Source organism: Orycteropus afer, unplaced genomic scaffold, assembly GCF_000298275.1.
Source record: "Orycteropus afer afer isolate SDZICR_OR568_19922 unplaced genomic scaffold, OryAfe1.0 scaffold00059, whole genome shotgun sequence".
NCBI classification, from domain to species: Eukaryota; Metazoa; Chordata; class Mammalia; order Tubulidentata; family Orycteropodidae; genus Orycteropus; species Orycteropus afer.
Genome location: NW_006921646.1, coordinates 1,142,467 through 1,162,800, shown reverse-complemented (window position 1 = coordinate 1,162,800; position 20,334 = coordinate 1,142,467). Strand labels below are relative to the sequence as shown.

The 20,334-nt window shown below is 51.7% G+C and overlaps 1 protein-coding gene across 1 annotated transcript in view; it reads right to left on the bottom strand.

Annotated features, from left to right (window-relative positions):
• The window catches only part of ITPR3 (inositol 1,4,5-trisphosphate receptor type 3), a 91,030-nt gene that overhangs the window by 4,900 nt on the left and 65,796 nt on the right, over positions 1 to 20,334 (bottom strand). Inside the window, exons 25-52 of the mRNA XM_007939340.2 lie at positions 20,114 to 20,279; positions 18,421 to 18,585; positions 18,263 to 18,337; positions 15,722 to 15,847; positions 14,774 to 14,896; positions 14,137 to 14,337; positions 12,752 to 13,003; positions 12,350 to 12,475; positions 12,099 to 12,224; positions 9,722 to 9,842; positions 8,769 to 8,959; positions 7,898 to 8,046; positions 7,680 to 7,788; positions 7,426 to 7,516; positions 7,140 to 7,309; positions 5,820 to 5,991; positions 5,459 to 5,643; positions 5,081 to 5,281; positions 4,844 to 4,954; positions 4,318 to 4,413; positions 4,109 to 4,210; positions 3,934 to 4,020; positions 3,166 to 3,276; positions 2,895 to 3,087; positions 2,560 to 2,685; positions 1,831 to 2,003; positions 1,059 to 1,223; positions 152 to 344 (exon numbers count right to left, since the gene is read on the bottom strand). Of these exons, the coding sequence (XP_007937531.1) occupies positions 152 to 344; positions 1,059 to 1,223; positions 1,831 to 2,003; positions 2,560 to 2,685; positions 2,895 to 3,087; positions 3,166 to 3,276; positions 3,934 to 4,020; positions 4,109 to 4,210; positions 4,318 to 4,413; positions 4,844 to 4,954; positions 5,081 to 5,281; positions 5,459 to 5,643; positions 5,820 to 5,991; positions 7,140 to 7,309; positions 7,426 to 7,516; positions 7,680 to 7,788; positions 7,898 to 8,046; positions 8,769 to 8,959; positions 9,722 to 9,842; positions 12,099 to 12,224; positions 12,350 to 12,475; positions 12,752 to 13,003; positions 14,137 to 14,337; positions 14,774 to 14,896; positions 15,722 to 15,847; positions 18,263 to 18,337; positions 18,421 to 18,585; positions 20,114 to 20,279 (4,106 nt within the window). The remainder of the gene's footprint in view (positions 1 to 151; positions 345 to 1,058; positions 1,224 to 1,830; positions 2,004 to 2,559; positions 2,686 to 2,894; positions 3,088 to 3,165; positions 3,277 to 3,933; positions 4,021 to 4,108; positions 4,211 to 4,317; positions 4,414 to 4,843; positions 4,955 to 5,080; positions 5,282 to 5,458; positions 5,644 to 5,819; positions 5,992 to 7,139; positions 7,310 to 7,425; positions 7,517 to 7,679; positions 7,789 to 7,897; positions 8,047 to 8,768; positions 8,960 to 9,721; positions 9,843 to 12,098; positions 12,225 to 12,349; positions 12,476 to 12,751; positions 13,004 to 14,136; positions 14,338 to 14,773; positions 14,897 to 15,721; positions 15,848 to 18,262; positions 18,338 to 18,420; positions 18,586 to 20,113; positions 20,280 to 20,334) is intronic.

Below are 20,334 nucleotides of genomic sequence, written 5' to 3'. Positions count from 1 at the left end.
GTGAGGTAGGCCTCCCCACAACCCAAGAGGAAAATGTGAGGCAAAGATCCTGGTGGGACAAGTGCTGCCAAGTTCTGGACCCGATGCCAGTCACTTGTGCCAGCCAGACCTCATGGCCTTCATACCCAGACCACAGGGAAACCTCCCAGACCTTTGGAGTGGTTGCTGGACAGCCGGTCAACCTCAAGGATGAAGTCATCTTTGAGGAAGAGGAAGCCCACAATGGAGAAGAGGTAGACCAGGATGAGGGCCAGCAGGGCGGTCAGCAGGATGGAGCGGCCATTGCGGGTCACACTCTTGATGACATTGAACAGCGTCTCCTCACGGTAGATGAGGTCAAAGAGCTGCAGGGGAAGGGGTGGGGCCTTGAGGCACTGGTCTGGCCCACCTCTCTGGGGACCTGCTGGACCCCTTTGGAGCTGACCAGCTCCAGTGGTTCACCACAAGTTCCTCCAGTGGGATTTGCAAAGGAGTAACCAAGCCAGTGGGCCTGTCAGGGAGACTTCTCAGAGGAACCTGGAGTTCCCAGGCCACCAAAAGGGGAAGGTGGGAGGGGTGGAGTGGGCAAATACTAGTCACTAAGGGAGAAGGATGGCCAACCCTTACAGCACAGTCACTACACACCAGGAAATGCCCAAGTACTTCTCATGCATTAGCTCATTTAATCCTCACAATTGTTCTAGAAGGTAGGTGCTGTTGTTATTCCCATTTTAAAGATGAGAAAATCAAGGCACAGAGCAGCTAACAAAAACGTGCCCAAAGTTTCACAGCTAATAGAGACCAAGCCAGGATCAAATTCAGGTGACCGATCTGATTCCAGACTGCAGGTGTGCACCACCACTGAACTGGGGAGATGGATCAAACAGCAGCCAAGAGTGGCTGTCAGGTCCTTGGGGGGCCAAACTGGGTCAGGTGGAGGAGAACTCTGAAAACTCACTCTTCACAGCCCAGCACCAACAGGACTGGACAGAGAGGCTGGTGCTGGGGAACTGCTAACAACCCACGTACCCCAGCCACTCATGCACCCATCCCAGCCCCATCCAATTCAGCGGCCTCACCAGGATGCTATAGAAGAGTTCATGAGCGAAGAGGCCCAGGACACTAGTGAGGATGTAGCCCACATGGTAGAGGAACTCCATGTCCATGACCATGGCCTTATAACCACGGATGAAAGTGCCACGGTTGCCCACGAAGCTCACCACAAACACGATCTTGTTGGTCAGCTGGGGACAAGTGCAGGACACAGGGAATCAGTGCCCACTGCCCACCCTGAGTCTCCTTGACCACCACCATCACGCCCACCTGATGCTCAGCCTGGCCAGGGTGGCATTAATGAAAATGCTTCCAGAAATACATTGACCCCTGGGCCTTTGGGTCTCCAATCTCCAGGAGAAAACTGAGGTAGAGGTAAAGGAGAATGGGACAGAGACCACCCCTGGCCTTTAGATTGCCTTTGGGAGAAGACACCCCTTGCCTAAGGGACTTCATTTCTATCTGTCAGGAAATCTTCATAATTATGCAAATTTTTGATGTCTACAACAGGAACAGTGACTTTGGCAGTGCACAAGCAGTCCAACTGTATAAGCAGCCCTGAAGCTGGGGCTGCAACGTGACTCCTGCTTGCCTGCTTCTGAGTGCCAGCTGCCCCCAATTGTTGAGAGAGGGATGAGGCATGGAACGGTCCTGATTGCTGGTCTACAGTGAACTTGGGATCCCAGCACAGGGCGGGGGAGAGATGGGGCAGAGCAGTGGCACTCGGGAACCTGCAGGTCTGACTGCTTATGAACAAGGGAAGGTTATCTGAGAGTGGGGCTCCCTGCGAGCACTCACGTTGAGGGCACCCAGGATGTTCAGCGTGGGTCCAATGCCCAGGTAGTAGATGGAGCGCAAGATGAGCGCCACGATGAGGGGGCGGATGCTGTAGCGCTTGGTGAACAGGGCCGTGATGGAGAAGCAGATGAGGATCCAGAACAGTAGTGAGATGAGTGGGGAGCCCAATACACCTAGTAGCCCAATACACCAGAACAGGGGGTGAGTGGGCCTGCTTAAGCCCACTGCAGCCCCAGCACAGGCCTAGGTGGTCCTGAGAAGCCCTTCCTTCCTGGAAGCCTTCCTATTAAGTTCCTGGTCCCTGGTTTTAGCCTCCTCCACATAGCTGCATCTCTAGGCCTAGGTAGGAGGCCCTATCCAGCTGCTGTTTAGAAACATTCGCTTACATCATCTATATCTTGTTTCTGGCTGATGTATCTGTGTGTGTGTGTCAAAGGGGTATGAGTGTGTGTGTATTACTGTGTGTGTGTTAATATGTGTGTGTGTATGTGCAGGTACACATGCTTCTTCTACCAGGCCCCACTCAGCCCAATCTGGCCCAGAGGTCAAGGACCCTGTCTTTATCTCCCCATCACTATAGAGCCCAGAGGGCACTGCAGGGTACCCCCTTCTCTCCACTCCATATCTGGTCTCCTCAGAGCCTGGCCAGCCCCAAAGCTCTGTCCTCACCTGGGAAAGCGTCTGGTAGACTCCAGGCCCAGCCCCTGCCTGCCAGCCCTGCATTCTCACCTGTGGACGCGCCTTCCACATAAGGGTAGAAAAATGCGATGATGATGTTGATAAAAACGGCCAGGTTGAAGGAGATAGTCCCCCACAGGGTCATGCGGCGGGAGAACCAATAGATCAGCGGCATGCCTGTGGAAAGGACAGCCAAGAGCCATTAACCCCCTCTGCTCACCCCAAACTGACCCCACTTCCCAAAGGCAACACATTTTCTAGAAGAGTCCCTCCCTGGGGGTGGGGCGTGAGGGGCTGTAACGGTGAGCTTGCAGGCACCCACCAGAGGGGGCATCAGTGAGTAACTGCGGGCCCTGAGCACCCTCCGCCCGCCCCATGATCCTCACTGCGGAGCTTCCGCTGCCACTCCATCTCGTTGTGCAGGAAGGAGGACTGGTCGAAGAAGTCGCTCACTTTGCTGCCCTGCTCGTCCTGCTCGGTTGTGGTGAAGAGCCTGTGCTTGGTCTCCTCCGTCAAGAACTGGCAGATGCCCGGCACCGGGAACACAATCTGCTCCATGCTGCGGTCCTGCCGCACAATCTGGGCACACACTGCGGCGTCACACCCAGCACGCAGAGCCCCTCACTCTTTCCTGCCCCCGCCCCCCTCAGGCCCCACCTCAATCTGGGACGTATGGTTCTCGTAGTAGGCCAGGGGGTCCTCCTCCTCCTCCTGTGCTGGAGCCGATGACTTGAGCATCTGAGACAGCTGCTTGTTGTTGAGGCTGAGCTGGGGGATGGGAGAGCTGAGGTCAGGCTGGCAGCCCCCTGCAGTCCGGCCTACCATCTGACCACCCAGTTCCATCCCTGCAGTGCCTGAGCCTAACCTAAGCCCAGCTCTGAACTACAACCCACTGTTCTCCAGCCAGCGTAGTCCAAGCCCAGCCCAACCAGGACCCCAGCCTCTAGGGCTTGGAAGGGGGCCAAAGAGCTACATCCAGAAGATCCCATAGGACAATTAGCACCCTCTTCAACACTACCCTGCTTGAGGCCCATTCCAGCCTGGCTCTTACCTCCAAGCCCAGGTTGCACCTCTGACCCCTAGTCCCACTCCTGCCCATCTTGAGCCCTGCCCCCAAATTCCAGCTCTGCACCCTCAGATCCTAGTTCACATTTAGTTCTATGACTAAACTATAACTATCCTAGTTCACATTTAGTTCTATAAGCTATGCCCCTGGACCACAGCCCCTCCATAAGTTCCTGACACCAGGCCAGGATTCTAGCTGGCCCCTCAATTCTCATCTCTGCCCTCATCCCCATTCTGGGGTCATAGCCCCATCCACAATTCTCAGCCCCGCCCCCAGATATTGGCCCTCCCAATCTCCTACCAGCCCCACCCCCAGATCAAACACAGCCCTCATTCCTAGCCCCGCTCTCAGGTACCCACCATGGAAGAGATGCCCTCTGCCTCCTCCTCTTGGATGCGCTTCACCGGCTTCAGCAGGTGCTGCAGCTGTTTGTTGTGCCTGGAGAGCTGAGCACAGGGCAGAGCAGAGTCACAGAGTGGGTGTGGCTTCCAGGGACATGGGCACTGGGACTGGGCCACAGGGTGGGACTGATACCTGCAGTGCCAGGATGTAGATGTTGTGACCCACTTCCCGTGGGCTCACCTCCGAATTCTCCCGCTCCTCCTCCTGCACATAGGCCTTCTTGATTACATCCACCTAGTGGGGCAGCACCTACTTGAATGGACTCTGCCTGGGTGGGAAGGTTCCTAATTCTCATCCCAGCCCAATGCCACCTTCCCACCTGCCCACCAGCCCAGCCTCACCAACTCCTGGGGTCGCAGGCTGATGAGGATGCGCTCAGCATTTTCACTGTCATGCCGGCTCTCCATAAGAGCCAGGAGCAGCTTGGAGGCATTGTCCTAGGGATTGGGGGTGGCAACAGTCTGAGGGTCCCACCATACCCGATACTACCTCATAATACTCCCTATGACCCCGAAGCCATACCATGCCCCGACCCAGGATTTGCTAAGAAGTGTACTGCACATCCAGCCCTGTGCCTGTCTCCCCACCCGCAGGCCTGCCTTTACCCCCACCCTGTGTCAGGCACACTCAGCTCCCCAGACAGCAAAAGAGGCCCTCTGGCTTCTAGAGTATGTGTCCAGCCAGTCTGTGTTCACTCATAAACATGTACATATTATACACATGCAACCTGCACACATCACCACATGCATCATAGTGCATCACACACCCACATGATGCCCACATCACACACATATCACTTCCACAACCTGCACCCATCACACACAATGCTAACAGCACACACATCACATGTACATGACATGGACCCACCTTGAGCTGCAGCACTAAATCCATGCGGTACTTGCACAGGGGGCTGATGTCATTGAGAATCAGCGCAGTGATGATGTCTATGCCATTGGACTCGTGCGTCACAATGCAGGTCTGGCAGGGGTGGTAAGGGACACAGGGCCCAGGCCCCCCTCAGACTTATGGTGGCTCCAGAGGTTCCTGGCCTAAGCCCATCCACACACACCCACCATCCCAGCTGCCGCTGCCACAGCAACTCACTTGGTTCTCATGGCAGGGGCCCTGGCAGTACTCAGTGAGGGTCTCCAGAGTTTGGATGACAAGGCCCACGTTGTCCTCATTGATGTAGAGCCCCAGAAGCCCGAGGCCACCTGTGGTGCTGCCACACATGATGTCCAGGAACTGCAGTGTCTCACACACCAGATTGTAGTTGGTCTTGTTGTTCTGACAGCGCAAAAAGTTCTGTGGGACACAGGAGACATGGGCATGGGGTGGCACCAGCAGGGAGGGGAGGCCACCCAGGGACCTGTGTCTGCAGGGGTTGGGGGATTGGCAGCCACAGAACATCAGTGCCTGGCTGGGTGGCAGGGGTGGGGCCACATGCTGGCTAGGTGGCAGGGGCAGTGGTGCAGTGCTCACTTGCAGGTCCCGGTTGTGGTTCTCGCACAGCAGCTGCAGGAAGCGTAGGATGGGCTGCATGATGAGCACAGACGTGCCCATCTCGTTGCTCTGCACGCGCTCACCCACCTCATGCCCCCGGCGCAGGCTGGGGCCCAGCGAATAGCGGGATGAGGAGCTAGGCATGGAAAAGGAGGCCACACGGCCTACGGGCAAGGCCTGGTGAGGCCAGACACTCTCCCTGTATTCCTACCGTGAGCCCCCGCTTTCCTCATCTTGCCCTGTGTCCCTCACCCTAATCCCTGCCTTGTGACCCTCGGCCTGTGCCCTCTGACTCCTGCTCATCACCCACACCCCATACCCATACACTCCAGGCCCTGACCTTTGGTGGTGGGGTCTGGCTCACGGTCCTCTCGAGGCTGGTTGCCCAGGTCGTTCATGTTGACAGTCACCGTGGACTTGGTCTCCTGCTGAGCCCGCTTCATGCGGTCATGCAGCACCTTGAAGAAGCGCTCGGACTTCTTATCACTCGTCATTAGGTTGTAGAAGGATTTCTGGCAGAGGGTAGTAAGGAAGGGGGTAGCTTTAGCAGTAAGTCTGGTTCCTAAGCTCTGCCCTGTGCTACAGGGACAAGGATAGGGGCAGACTGGGCCTCAGACACACCCAAACCAGATAAGGCTAGAGTCAGAGACACACCCCTGGGTCCAGTGACTAAAGCAGGGGAGGGGGCAGAGAAGGAGGAAGGGCCTTAGGCAGTGTTGTACCCTCCAGCCTCCTGACCTGCCCCTGCATCTGCATTCACCCCTATATATCTCACACAACAGCCAGAGGTAACCCCCTCAAGTCTAAGTCACACTCTCCTCTGCTCAAGACCCTGCAGTGGCTCCTGTCTCACCCAGAGAGAAAGCTCTGGCCTCACAGAGCCTGCAAGGCTACACGGTACCTGCTCCCTTTCAACCCCATGCCCTACCACTTGCCCTCAGTCACTCATTCTCACCACTCCAGCCCTTCATGACTTCTGCACTGGCTGCTGCTCCACCTGGGACACTCTTCCCCAACGTGTCCACAGTCTCACCTCCTTCTTTTAAGTCTTTACTTAGATATTCTCTGCTCAGAGCCTACCTAATCATGATACCTAAAATAACTCCATGCCAGCACTCCCCAAGCTTCTAGCCTGATTCCTTCCCATCCGACATGCTCTCCATACTACATATGCTACCTCCCACCTCACTACCCTCCAAGTGTCTTAAGATTTACTGCTGAATGCCCAGTGCCTAGAACAGTGTGGATTAATGAAATAAATGAGAATAAAGCAGTCAGGGAGGGCTTTGTGGAGGAGGTAAGCCTTTCGTTGAGCACCAAAGGCTAAGGAGAATGTGAAAGAGGAGGGAAGGAGGCCTAAGCAGAGGCTGAAAGGCCAGAATAGTGAAAGGGCAGGATAATGAGAAGACAGAGCCTCAGGACTGAGTGGAGCAGAGGGAGATGTGGAAGAATGATGCAGGGATGGTGACACGAGGAGTGCAGATGGTCCCCGCCAATGGGTAGCCAAGACTTGCATTAGCCGCCAGCACTGAAGTCCTGCAGCCAAGTGCCTGTGGCCTCAGCAGCTGGGAACACACACTTGTCCCACTTCCTGAGTGCAAGATGCCCACCCAAGGGAGATGAGTAACCAGCATCCCCAATGCCCAGCCCCCCACCCCACCTGGATCTCAGTGTTGCCACCATCCAGCAGGCGTATGGCCAGGCCAATGCTCTCCTGGAAGATCTTCTCATTCTTAGTGCTTGTGATAAGGTCACACACCAGCTTGGTGGCCCCTTCCTTGTCCAGCCGGCACTGAGTGCCTGCAATTGCTGACCAGTCCTGGTCCAAACCTGGAATGGGCAGGGAACTTATCTCAGTGGGATCGCTGCAAGAGGAGAACAGAAGGGAGGCCCAGGGCCAGAGCGATCGGCCACCCAGAGCCACAGCAGAGGAGGGCGGTACTGACCGACACCCATGGGGTCTGGCAACTCCCCCCGCGAGCTGGATTTCCGGTTCTGGAGATAGTTCTGTAACAGCATCTTACGCAACTGGTTGCCCTGAGGGAGGATGGGAGTCAGGCCCCACGTATACAGGGCAGCAACTGTTGGTCAGCTACACAGACACATTTCAGCTTTTAACAACTGGCCCATCAGCCCCAGTCCTGAGCCCCTGGGCCCTCCTGGTCAGGCTGCCTGGTTTCCGGCCCACCGGGGCACTCACCCGGTCCCCGTACTTGGTCTTCTTGAGCAGCATTTGCTGCAGGGTCCGTAGCACCTTGATGCATAGCTTCTCCTCGGACTCCATGAGGTCCTTGGTGTGCTGGATCAGCCTAGGCCAACAGAGAGGGGCACATTCTGAGCTGCCTCCTGCAGCCCCTCCAACCCCACTCCTACCCCAGGCAGGCGCAGCCCCACCCCCACCCAGCCAGGTGCACGCACTTGGACAGGAAGCCCCCACTCTCGCAGCGCTGGTAGGCCTCACCGCCCTCCAGGAAGAGCAGCTCTGGCCAGTGCAGCACGTCCACCAGCACAGACAACTCAGCCTGTACCAAGGGCTTCAGCCGTTCCTCCAGGGCCGTGATGATGTCCTAAGGGGGCGGGGTAGGGTCACCACAGGCAAGAAACAGGCCACCCAGGCCTGAGAGGTATACTAGGAATGGCCACCATGCTTCCCCTACCAAAGCACTTGACAGCCCCATGACTCCTGAACCCAGAGCCCTGAGACAAACCAGAGAGGGAGGAGGGCTCAGGCCTGGGGCCCTTGACCTGTAATTTGTAATCTGATCAGGGCTGTCTGAACAAAGCATGGCTTCTGTTTGCTCAGACCTCCTGGCCAAGCCCTGGTTTTCTCCCAGTCTCTCCTCTAGCTCTCTGTGTGACCTTGGGCAGACCCCTTGCCCTCTTTGGGCCTCAGTCTCTTGACTTACAGGTATAGTGACCCCATCATACCTCCTCCATAGGCAACAACACAGTGGACAGGAACATTTGGCATAAATTGGAAGATGCTGTCAGGAGTGAGGGATGGTCCCTTTAGGAGCCCCACCCCTACTATCAGGGCCTTTGGGTTGCTCCCAGCTCCCCTTGGACTAATGCTCCTCAGTCCCCTGCCCCAGGGCCTGCCCCCAAGAAGGGACAAGTGACCATCCCTTTCCTGGGAAGATGTGGGCAATATCTTGGGGAAGATGTGGGAAGGGTTGCTACCAGTGAATGTGCCCTTCTGAAGAAGGAGAGCTATCTAGTCAATCACCTGGCTCCCACAGCAGCTGCCAGGTGGCAAGGCACACAGGGGAGCATAGAGAGGCAGACCCACCTGCAACTTCTCAATGATGTTCTTGTAGTCCCACTGGTTGGCAGTGGGGGTGACGCGGGGGAAAGCCCTTGTGGCTGCCTTGTAGTTAGAAGCATTCCGCTGGGCGGCCACAACACAGCTAGCCCCACTGCTGAGCAGTGAGCTGATGTGGGCATCCAGGTCCATGGGCAGCAAAATGGCCCGACCCTTGGCTAGGTGGGGAGAGGAGTGGGGTGTTGGAGGGCTGATGTAGGAAGTCAGCTCTGGGCTCAGGGCTGCCAGTCTTGGAGCAAGGGGAACTAGACTGGGGGACTGGGGGTCAAGGACCCCACCCTGAGCCCCACCTGAGAGGCTATGAGTTTCTCTTCCCCGTTTTGGGTAAGAAGAGTTTCTGCCTCTTGAAGTCCCCAGGTGGTACCAACAGTTAATGTGCTCAGCTGCTAACCAAAAGGTTGGTGGTTCCAGTCTACCCTCAGAAGAAAGGCTTGGTGATCTATTTCCAAAAAATCAGCCACTGAAAGCCCACAGTTCTGTTCTGACATACATGAAGTTGCCATGAGTGAAAATCGACTCAAAGGCAACTGGTTAACTGGTTTCTGCCTCTTGGTTCCATCCCAGCTCTACCTGGACCCCTACCCGCCTCCCTCCTCCATTCCTCCTTCCCTTCCCCTAATAATCTACAGGTCTCCCTCCTGCCTGATCTATTTGCAAACAAACAAACAAACAAATCTCTAATTGGGGGATGCTCATTCAATACCACCCAGCACGCTCCTTCAGGGAACTGACTCAGAAGAAAAAACAACTTCTCTCAATTTACAAATGCCAGTTAGATCCAAAGAAGGACTTACCACGAACCCCCTGGGGGCAGGTGATAGGCAAGCATAGGGATAAGGTCTGGACTTTGAGGGCAGGCATTCCAGTGTGAAGGGAGGAGAGGGGAGTTTAGGAGCTGGCCACGCCACTGGCACACTCACCCACCATGGCGAGGGTCCGGATGCAGGCCTCTACGGAGCCCTTGTGCTGCTGCTGCAGCCACGGGCACTCGAGCAGCCGCGTGGTGGACTGCAGCAGCTGCACCACAATCGTCTGGTGCGTCTGGAAGAGGCCATACGAGCATCGCTGCAGTGCATCCCATCCTCACACCCAGGCAGCCCACGCCCAGTAAGCTGGGCTCCCCGATGCTGGGCAAGGTGGAAGCACAGACCCTCTGCTAGACACCACGTGCCCCTTTTCCAGATCTCAGCAGTGCACAACCTACCCAAAATGTACCTGGTAGCCCTGTGAATGACACCCCCAGGGTCATAGCCCTGTTGTTAAACTTTTCTTCCTTTAAATAAAATTTTAACTAAATTAATGCTGTGAACAGGCAATGTGTTTAGATAGTTAAAAAATAAAAAGGCTTTGTAAAAAGATATACTTCAAGACATCTCATCCCACCCTTGTTCCTATCACCCTCACTTCCCATACCCTACCCTGGGGCTGATGAGAGGTGGGGAAATTGAATACAAATTACAAGAGTCCTGCGGTCCCAAAGGGGTTCAAGGGTCCCAACACATGTGTGTCAAAACAAACTCACCCCCTGATGGTTGCACAACATGGCAAATGTAATTAATGTCATTGAAATGTACACGTACAAATGGTTGAATTGGCAAATGTTTTGTTATATACATTTCACCACAATAAACATTAAAAATAAATGAATAAATCTACCCTTGGCCAGAAGGTTGGCAGTTCAAACCCATCAGCCACTCCATGGAAGGAAGACAGGGCAATCTACTTCCGTAAAGATTTACTGCCTTGGAAACCCAAAGGGGGTCACTATGAGTTGGAATCAACTTGATGGTAGTAAGTTTAGTTGGAGTTTTTGGGTTTTTTTTTTTTTTTGGTCAAGAGGATAAAGGACCTCTGGTGGTGCAGTGCCTAAGGCATCTGACTGCTAACCAAAAGGTTGGTGGTTCAAACTCACCAGCCACTCCTTGGAAGGAAGACTGGGCACTCTACTTCAGTAAAGATTTACCACCTTGGAAACCAAAAGGGGGTCACTGTGAGTCAGAATTGACCCAATGGCAGTGAGTGAGTTGTCAAGAGGGTAGGACCCAATGTTCTTCTTTTTCCCTTTTTTCTTTCTTTATTATGTGTATGTATGCAAGTGTGGTGAAAATATACAATTCAACAATTTAAACATGGATAAAGCATCTGGCTGTTAATCAGAAGGTCAGTGGTTCAAACCCACCAGCTGTTCCATGGAAGGAAGACAAGGCAATCTACTTCCGTAAAGATTTACAGCCTCAGAAACCCAATGGGGGTCACTATGAGTCAGAATCGACTCAATAGCAGTGAGTTTGGTGTTTTGCTTTGTTTTGTTTAATAATTCAATGACTTTAATTACATTCTTCAGGTAGGACCCAATATCCTACCATTCTCAGAAGCCCTCTCTCCAGGTCACCCCCAGCTGCTCAGCCCACAGTAGTCCCTTTTATTGGTTCCTGTGTATCATGTGGTGTTTATGATTTAAATAGTTTATGATTAAATAGTACAGTACTGCCTTCCTGTCATTCAAAGGGTTCTGGGTGTGTGAGTTGGCTTGTGTCTGAAATCTGGGAATTAATGGAGGGACCGCAACTCTCTCTTTCAGTGATTCAAGTCAGACTTGTGTTCACTAAGCCTGGAGCTTTTCCATGTACACAGACCAAGACTTAGGAGGCCATCTACCCATTTCAGTTCTAGGGACAATGATCAATTAAACCAGTGACTGGGTTCTGACTCATGGCGGACCCCATGTGTGTCAGAGTAGAATTATGCTCCATAGGGTTTTCCATGGCTAATTTAGAAGTAAAACCCCTGGTTTTTCTTCCAAGGTGCCTCTGGGTGGACTAAAACTGCCAACCTTTCAGTTAGCAGGTAAGCACGTGAACCATTTACACCACCCAGGGACTCTCATGATCAATCAGCCACACCAAAGATCTCTGGAGTCAGACTGTTATGATTACTGCTTTGGCTCTATTGTCCACTGAAGTCACCATGCCCACCTTGTCCTTGGCAATTAAGCGCTGCCACCTGGCCCCTGCCACCCCGGGATCCAGCATGCCCACAGAATTTAGGAATTCCTGTTGATGGTACAGTTCCCACAGTAATCCTGAGCCAGAGAAACTATAAAATAATAAACATTTGTTGTTTTAAGCTGCAAAACTTTGGGGAAATTTGTTACATAGCACAGATTAACTAATACTTGTGCATCCTTCTGCTGTTTCTCTGGGTGGCACAAGTAAATATGAATACGTACTTCGATTTCCCCTTTCCTCCCACAAAAGCGGGCCAGGTCAGTCCTTGCCAGGGGTGGGTGGAGCTCACCTGCAGGGAGGTGCTATTCTCAGAGAATGGGGAGCTGAAGAAGGCGCTGATGGTGTCCAGCACAACGGTCAGCACGTACTTCTCCAAGGTGGGGTCAGCCAGGCGCTTCTCACGCTTACTGCAGACCTGGAGTAGGAGACAGAAATGCCTGGGTGAGCCAACACATGGAGCCCCTTCCACTCCCACCCTCCTGGGAGGATACGCAGACCCACACAGTCCTGCCTCCAGGCCCATGCCCCATAGGAACTTACTCGAGCCATATCCAAGGTGAAGTTCTCAAAGAGCGTCCAGATGTGGTTGCTAGTGTAGATTTCCTTCATCTCCACCTCTGTGTCCACGTAGCAGTGGTTCACAAAGTTCACATAGGCCATTTTCACCTGAGCAGCCAGGGCAGGAGGCCAGGGTCATGAGCGAGTGGTGTCACATGCAGGTTCTCCCACATCTCACCGAGTCCTCCCCTGGCCTCTCCCTTGCTCTGCTGCCCCACATCCCGACCACCCTCACTCTGCACTTCCCTCTTCCTGTCCCAACACAGCAGGAGAGAATAGCTGCCTTGGCTGCTTCTCCTTTCCTCTCTGCTCCCCACAGCCTTCACCCATCCTCCAGTCATCTCACCCAGTGGGTCTGTGTATGGACACATGCAAGGGCCCCACCTCAGTGATGCAATCCTCGTGTGTCACCACGGACACCACATCCTCCAGGGGCAGCAAGGAAGTGCACTTGATTTCAGTGTAGACGTTTTTGCCCTCAGCACAGGCAGCCAGCAGGTCCACTAAGGAAATGTGGTACATGAGGGGACTGTGGTCCTCCACGCCATCACGGGCAGCCTTCATCATGTCCAGCAGGTGGCCCAATGAGGCCTTGTCATTGTAGAACACAACCACATCATCACCTGCATTGGTCAGCTGCAGGAGGAGGGGACAAATTAGACTCCCTCAGCCTGCCAGGCCCTGGCCTCCCCTCTCTCCTATATTTAACAGGGATTCCAAGTTGGGACTTTGACCCCAGCCCTTACCCAATACTCAGGAAAATCCTCCCCTGCCTAGAATTTTGGGATTCCCTGGCCCTGAGGGTTCTGGGCTGATGTCTCAGACCCTCTGCCATTAGGAACACTGGCCCCTCGACTCACAAAATCCTCCCTTCTCCCCTCTGAAAAGAAATCTCACTTGGGCTCATCTCAGAGGTAGCCTCCTCCTGGAAGCCCTTTCTAATCCCACCCGCCCAGTTCACCTCCTCCCTTTCCTATGTTCCTACATGTTCCTATGTCCCTCCTCATAGAACACATGGCATACTTCTCACCCTAGCAATTATATTATTCACAGTAATATAATAATAGCAAGTAATAATTAACATTGCACAGCACTTCCAGTACCTGGTGTCTCGTTTATTATGTCCCCGATCTCATGTTAGTGTTTGCTCCTTCCTTCCCTGATACTCTAAAATGCTCGAGGACAGAGATACATCTGTGCCAGATTTAGACTCAGCCCTTTTTCTTTTACACCCTCAGTGAAGAGATATTTACTGAATAACTACTATGTGCTGGACACTGAGGCTCAAGTGATGAACACAAAAGGATACAGTCTTTGCCCCCTTACACTTCAGCCAGTTGTTTACACGCAACTGACTTCCCCTAGGCATACATGCTCCTTGGCACATAGTAGATGCTTCATAAATTTTAAATAAATGATAAAGGAATGAGTGCTTGCTTGAGTTCTTCCATGAAAGTTGTTTGAGTTCTACCAGGCACCCTGCCTAAGTTCTACTGGGTTCCTGCTTGAGTTGTGTTGGGCCCGTAGCCTGAGTTCTACTAGACCTGCATTCTTAGTTCTCCCTCTGGCCTGCAACTTGAGAGTTCCCTCCATAGTCCACCACCTGAGTTCTCCTTTTGTGATTCACTGTCTGACTTCTCTAACTCTGGGACTCTCTGAGTTCTTACTCTGTGGCCCATCATCTGAGTTCCTTCTGTGGCCTGCCACCTAAATTCTCTGTGCACCCCAGCTCCCATGGCAGCCAGTGCCCCTCTTGGCCACACACTCACCTCAGTCATGATCATGTCCTGGCACTTCTTGACATACTTGCCCTCGGCCTTGATGACAGTGTGCAGGAAGTCCAGGTACTGCACATGGCGGCCGTGTGTGGCCAGCAGGTGCACAAAGTGCTGTAACACAGGCTCACTGATCTCGGAACACAGCTGGTAGTTGTTCAAGAAGATGTGCTGCATTGTCTCTGCCTCTAAGAGCTGTGTGTAGACAGGTGGGGTGTCAGAAAAAGGGGTCCAGCCTGGAACTGAACTCACTCTTGTGGGTTCCAGCCAAATAAAAGACAGGCATACAGGGTTAACATTTACATCAGATAGATATACTCCTTAGAACAATCAATCATGGGAGAGCAGAAGGGCAGTATTTGCACAGGGAGATAGCTCAGGGGGCAGGAATACATAGGAAAGAAGGACAAGGGAAGAGGTAACTATAGGGAGGAAGTGGGAAGAGAGCTGTTACATCGTGGGGAACTGCAGTCAATGTCATGAGATAAAAGGTGTACGAACTGCTGTATGGAAAATGAATTTGGTCTGTAAACTTTCACTCAAATCACAATTAAAATTAAAAAATAAATAAAAGAGGAAAAGGGTCCAGGCCTATCCTGTCCCACCAAGTGCCCCCACCTTGTGCCCTTACCCCCGGTGTGAGGAAGAGGTGCAGGTGCTTGTGCAACAGGGCCTGGTTGCCAGGGTTCCCCGCGCAGAACTTCTGCAGGAACTGGTGTGTGTAGCGCAAGATCTCCATCATCTTGGCATCACCCTAGGAACAGGGAGGAGGGGAAGCAGTGCTGGGCTGGACCACAGGAAGGAAAGCAAGGCCAGGTCAGGGTTTTGAGCTCTGAAGGTATGGCTAGGTCAGGGTTTGGAATTGGAACCACAAAAGAGGCCAGGTTTAAGGTGAAGGCTAGGCCTCCAGATTAGGGGGTGAGATGAGGCTGGCTGAGATCTGATGAAGCTGGTGTGAAGTCAGCATCAGGTGAGAGTTGGAGGAGGTCAGGGTTAAGAATCAGGATGAGGGTTGAGACATATCAAGATCAAGGTCAGTCAAGGTGACTCGAGGTGAGGGGCTGAAAGTCAAAGGTTGAAATGAAGCTAAGATTTGGGTCAAGCTCCACAGTAAGTCTGAGGACAAGTTAGGGCAAGAGGTCAAGTGAGGCTAGGGTAAGAAATCAAAGTCAGGGGTCAGGGCAGAATGAAACCAGAGTTGATGTCATGGGTCAAGGAAAGGCTGGGGTCAGATTAGGGTCAGTGTGGACCAAAGGCTGAGGGTCAAAGTTTGAGATGAGGCTGAGATTTTCAGGGTTAGGCTAGAGTATAGGAGGCAGAATTTGGGGATCAAAGTGAGGAATCAAGGTGAGGGCAGGGTCAAATCAAGGTCAAAGTGGATCAGGATGAGGAGTAGAGGGTCAAAGGTTAAGATGATGCTAAGATTGGGTGTAGAGGTCAAGGTATATCTGGGTACTTGTCAAGGTAAAAGGTCAAGGAGAGGCTAGTTTTGCACGCAATTTGGGTCAGGTCAGAGTTCAGGACTGGCAATGGGAGGTCAGAAGTCAGGGGTCAGGATAGGGATGACACTCAGTGGTACCTTGTCATAGGGGATCTGCAGCAGGTCCAGCATGACCTTGTGGGCATCCATGTTCTTAAGCAGCCTTTGCTGCTTCTTCCTCATCTGCTCCCCAACACCACACATCTTGTTCAGCCGCTCCAGAATCTAGAGGGGAGAAGGATGAGCCCAGAGCCCCTTCCCTCCTCTTTAAGCTTTCCCTCTACCCAGCCCACCCTCCAGAGCTCATAAGAATCTTCTGCCCAATTGGGAAAACATATTCAGCAATGGCATATCTGACAAGGAACTTATCTCTAGAATTTATAGAAAACTCCAACACCTTAACAACAAAAAGACAAACAATCCAATTAAAAAATGGGCAGAAGACATGAATAGACACTTCACCAAAGAGGATATTCATGTGGCCAACAAACATGAAGAAATGCTCATGATCATTAGCTATTGGAGAGATGCAAATCAAAACAACGAGATACCATCTTGCCCCAGCACTAGTAGCAAAGTTCAACAAGACAGAAAATAACAAATGCTGGCAAGGATGAGGAGAGATTGGAACTCTTATACATTGCTGGTGGGACTGTAAAATGGTACAACCACTGTGGAAAGCAGTATAGCGATTCCTTAAAAAGTTGGAAATAGAAATACCATTTGACCCAGCCATTCCATTACTAGGTATAGATCCTAAAGAAGCAAGAGCCAGAACAAGAACAGACATATGCACACCCATGTTCATCACAGCACTACTGACAATAGCCAAAAGATAGAAACAACCTAGGTGTCCGTCAACTGAAGAATGAATAACCAAACTATATACACACACAATGGAATACTATGCAGCCCTAAAGAATAACATAGAATCTGCATAACGTGGATGAACTTGGAAGAAATTATGCTGAGTGAAATAACTCAATCACAGAAGGACAAATATTCTATTAGTCTGTTACTGTAAAAAGTCAAGGCAAGGTTTATATATGGAAGGAAGTTTTCTTTGTTGGTTACCAGGAGTGGGAAGGAACGGGAGGGAACACTGTTAGATAGGTAGAGACAAGTATCGATTTGGGTGAAGAGAAGGGCAATGTACCAAATGTGAGTGATCAACATGGTGGCATGGAGGAAGAGGAAGACAGAGAGGTACATGGGAGGTACAGACAACAAAGATGAACCCTTTTGCACATACAGTACTGCATTGTCAGTGAAGGCAAACACGGCTATACGGGTGGATAGTTGGACAGGCTGAACTATTAGGTATGTCTATCCAGGAGGGAGTGTGACCAAGACCATCTATAGGGTTGGCAGACAGTGTTTCTACAAGTGTATTTGTATGTTCTGTAAGAATTCCCAGGTGTATAGTAGAGCTGACAAGGGACAAGATTGTCACTTCTTGAGCACAGCCAGCTACCCAGAGGGAGCAAGTAGTTGAACCTGGGGGCTCGGGACCATAGTCACAGGGAACATCAAGCTCAACTGGCATAATACACTACACAAAACACTGTTCCACCTCCTACTTTGGCAAGTAGCGACTGGGATCTTAAAAGCTTGCAAGTAACCATCTAGATACAACGGTGGATCTCTCCTCGTCCAGACCAAAAAATAATGAAGAAAACCAAAGATTCATGGAAACAATTAGTCCAAGAGATTGGTACACTGTGTGATCCTCAGCCTATATGACTATGAGACCAGAAGAACTAGATGGTACTCAGCTATCACTGCTAACCACTCAGAGGGGGATTTATGTAGGAGATCCTGGATAGAATGGGAGAACAATGTGGAACAAAACTCAAAATCATTTGAAAAGGAAAAAAAAAAAAAAAAAGGCCAGTTTTACTGGTCTGATAGAGCCTGATGGAACCACTGAGACTATGGACCCTAGCTGCCCTTCAGGTCTGGAATTGAACCCACTCCTGTGGCTTCCAGCCAAACAAAAGGCAGGCATATGAGGTGAACATTTACATTAGGTAGATATACTCCTTGGAGAGAACAATCATGGAGAATAGAAGGGCTGTGTATTCACAGGCACATAGCTCAGGGAGCAGGAGTGCATGGAGGGAAGAGGTAACTATGTGGAGGAAGTGGGAGGGGAGCTGTTGCATTGTGGTAAATTATAGTCTTTGTCATGAGACAAAATGTATGTGAACTGCTGTACGTAAAGTGAATTTCCTCTGTAAACTTTCACCCAAATCACAATTAAAAAAAAAAAAAAAAAAAGAGTCTTCTGTCCACCCCAGCCAAGTCCTGGCTCACATTAGGGACAGAAAGGGGAAAAGGAGGCCTTGGCCACTGAATCATATCATCGCAACCAACAAGGGAAGCACTAAAAAACCCAAATCCACCCATGGAAATAAATAGAGCAATATGACTATGAAATGGAATTTCATTAAATTTCTGCAGCTTTAAAATAATTCCATCTGGACCTCAGCAGGGTTGTTTCTAGCATGCAGGAAAGGCTGGACAATGTCTATTTTGAGGGCCAGAGGCCAGCAGAGGCGGAGACAGAAGAGGTGGGCCAGCTGGAGCCTCAGGGCGAGTGGGCTGCAGACCCCACCGGCTAGCGTCCTTGCTACTCACGCCCTTGACGATCTGGTAGTTCTCACTGCTCTTCTCCCCAGGTGGCTGCAGAAAACCCTCTTCATCCGTGGGCCGCTAGGGGCACAGAGGGGGTTTGAGGTCAGCCAGGCCCAGTGCTTGAGGGGGGCCCTGTCCCAAATCCCTGCAACCCCGCTCACCTCCTTCTTGTCTTTGGCAGCACTTGCCTCCACCTCCTCACCCTTGCCACTGCCTTTCTTGTCCACCCACAGTTCCGACTTCTCAACCATGGTCCGCAGCCTGTCCAGCTCTGACTTGATTACCTTGTAGTTCTCCACATCCTGGGCTGAGATCAGCAGCTGCACCTGAAGGTCAAGGATGGGGCTGGCTAGTGAGACCTAGGTCCACTGCCACTTACTCTTCCAAGTTCCACTCCTGGTGTCTCTCCACCACCACCTGCACTTCTCCAATAAGCCAAATCCTAGTCCCTATTTACAACCCTGCCATAAGTCTACCTTTTCCAGGAAGCCCTCCCTGATGGCCCTAGGGCTCCTGCTCCCTGCACTGGGCTGACATGTCACTGGGTTTCAGTTACTCAATGATTCACGTCATATGCTGCTGTGGCCTGTCACTTGGTCCCTCAGACCCAAAATGGGGCAGGGCAAAGCATACTGGCATTACTGAATGCTGGCTGAAAGAGGGACCTGAGTCTGAATCCCATTTTACTGGCTCTGGCTCAGTGGACAAGGAATGAAGACTCAGGTCTCCCCATCTATAAAATGGGAATGAGAGTAGTAACCAAGTAGGGCAGTTGGGAGAAGTCCTTGGGATAATTCAAGTACAGCATTCAGTGCCTGGTACACTGTAAACACTCATTAAATGACAGTCCAGTCCCAATTAATGTAGATAGTACATTAATATCTACCTGTCCAGACTATACGGACATCATAACCACCACCACCAGTCATGCTTAATGAGGACTGACTATGTGCCAGGTGTGATTCAAAGCACTTCACAGAGCTACAACTGAGCACAGTTGTCAAACAGTAAAGTGCTATCCACCTCCTAAGAAATCACTGTAGATTGTGCCAGGCACTGAGCCAGGACAGCAAAAGACGAAGGTGGTCAGGACTTGGTCCTCACCTTTTAGGAGCCTAAAATAAAAAACAGTTGCCACGGGATCAACTCTGACTTCTGGCAACCTCATATGTATCAGAATATAACTACACTCCACAGGGTTTTCAAAGGAGCTCTGGTAGCACAGTGACTAAGGCAACTGACTGCTAACCAGAAGGTTGGTGGTTCAAACCACCAGCCACTCCATGGAAGCAAGACTGGGTAATCTACTTCTGTAAATGTTTGCAGCCTCGGAAACCCAAAGGGGGTCACGATGAGTTGGAATTGACTTGATAGCAGTGGGTTGGATTTGGTTTATAGGGTTTTCGTGGCTTTATTTCAAAATGAACATCAGATCTTTCTTCCAAGGTGCCTCTGGGGGACTTGAACCTCTAGGCTTTTGGCCAGCAGCTGAACATATTAACATTTGCACCACCCAGAGATTTCTTAAGGAGCTTTCAAGAAAAAAAAAACCATTGCTGTGGAGTCAATCTGACTCATGGCAAACCCATGTGTTATAGAGTAAAAGGACTGTTTCATAGGGTTTGTTTGGCTATAATCATTAATGAAAGCAGGTCACTAGACCTCTTCTTCTGCGGTACCACTGGGTAGGTTCAATCCACCAGCCTTGAGTTTAGCAGCTGATCACAAACCACTTGTGGCACCCTGGCATGCATCTCAAGCTCCCCCCGAGTTTACTCCCAGTGTCCAACGCAAACCTAACAGCAGTCCAAGCAAGGGGTCAGGGTGCTCAAGCAGGAGGCGGGGCGGTGGCACCTGCTTGAAGGTGTGCATGGCCTCCTGGCGCTGGCTGAAGTGCTTGAAGAGCAGCTGCAGTGCTCCTGAGACCAGTGGCGCGTAGTCATGCATGGTGAGGTGGATAAGCACACGCAGGAACATGCGGCCACCCTCGTCGTCCACCTCCAGCATGCTGCTTGTCTTCCTGTGGGCAGGCACAGAGATGGGTGGGGTGTGGGTGGCATGCTCCCTGCTACCCA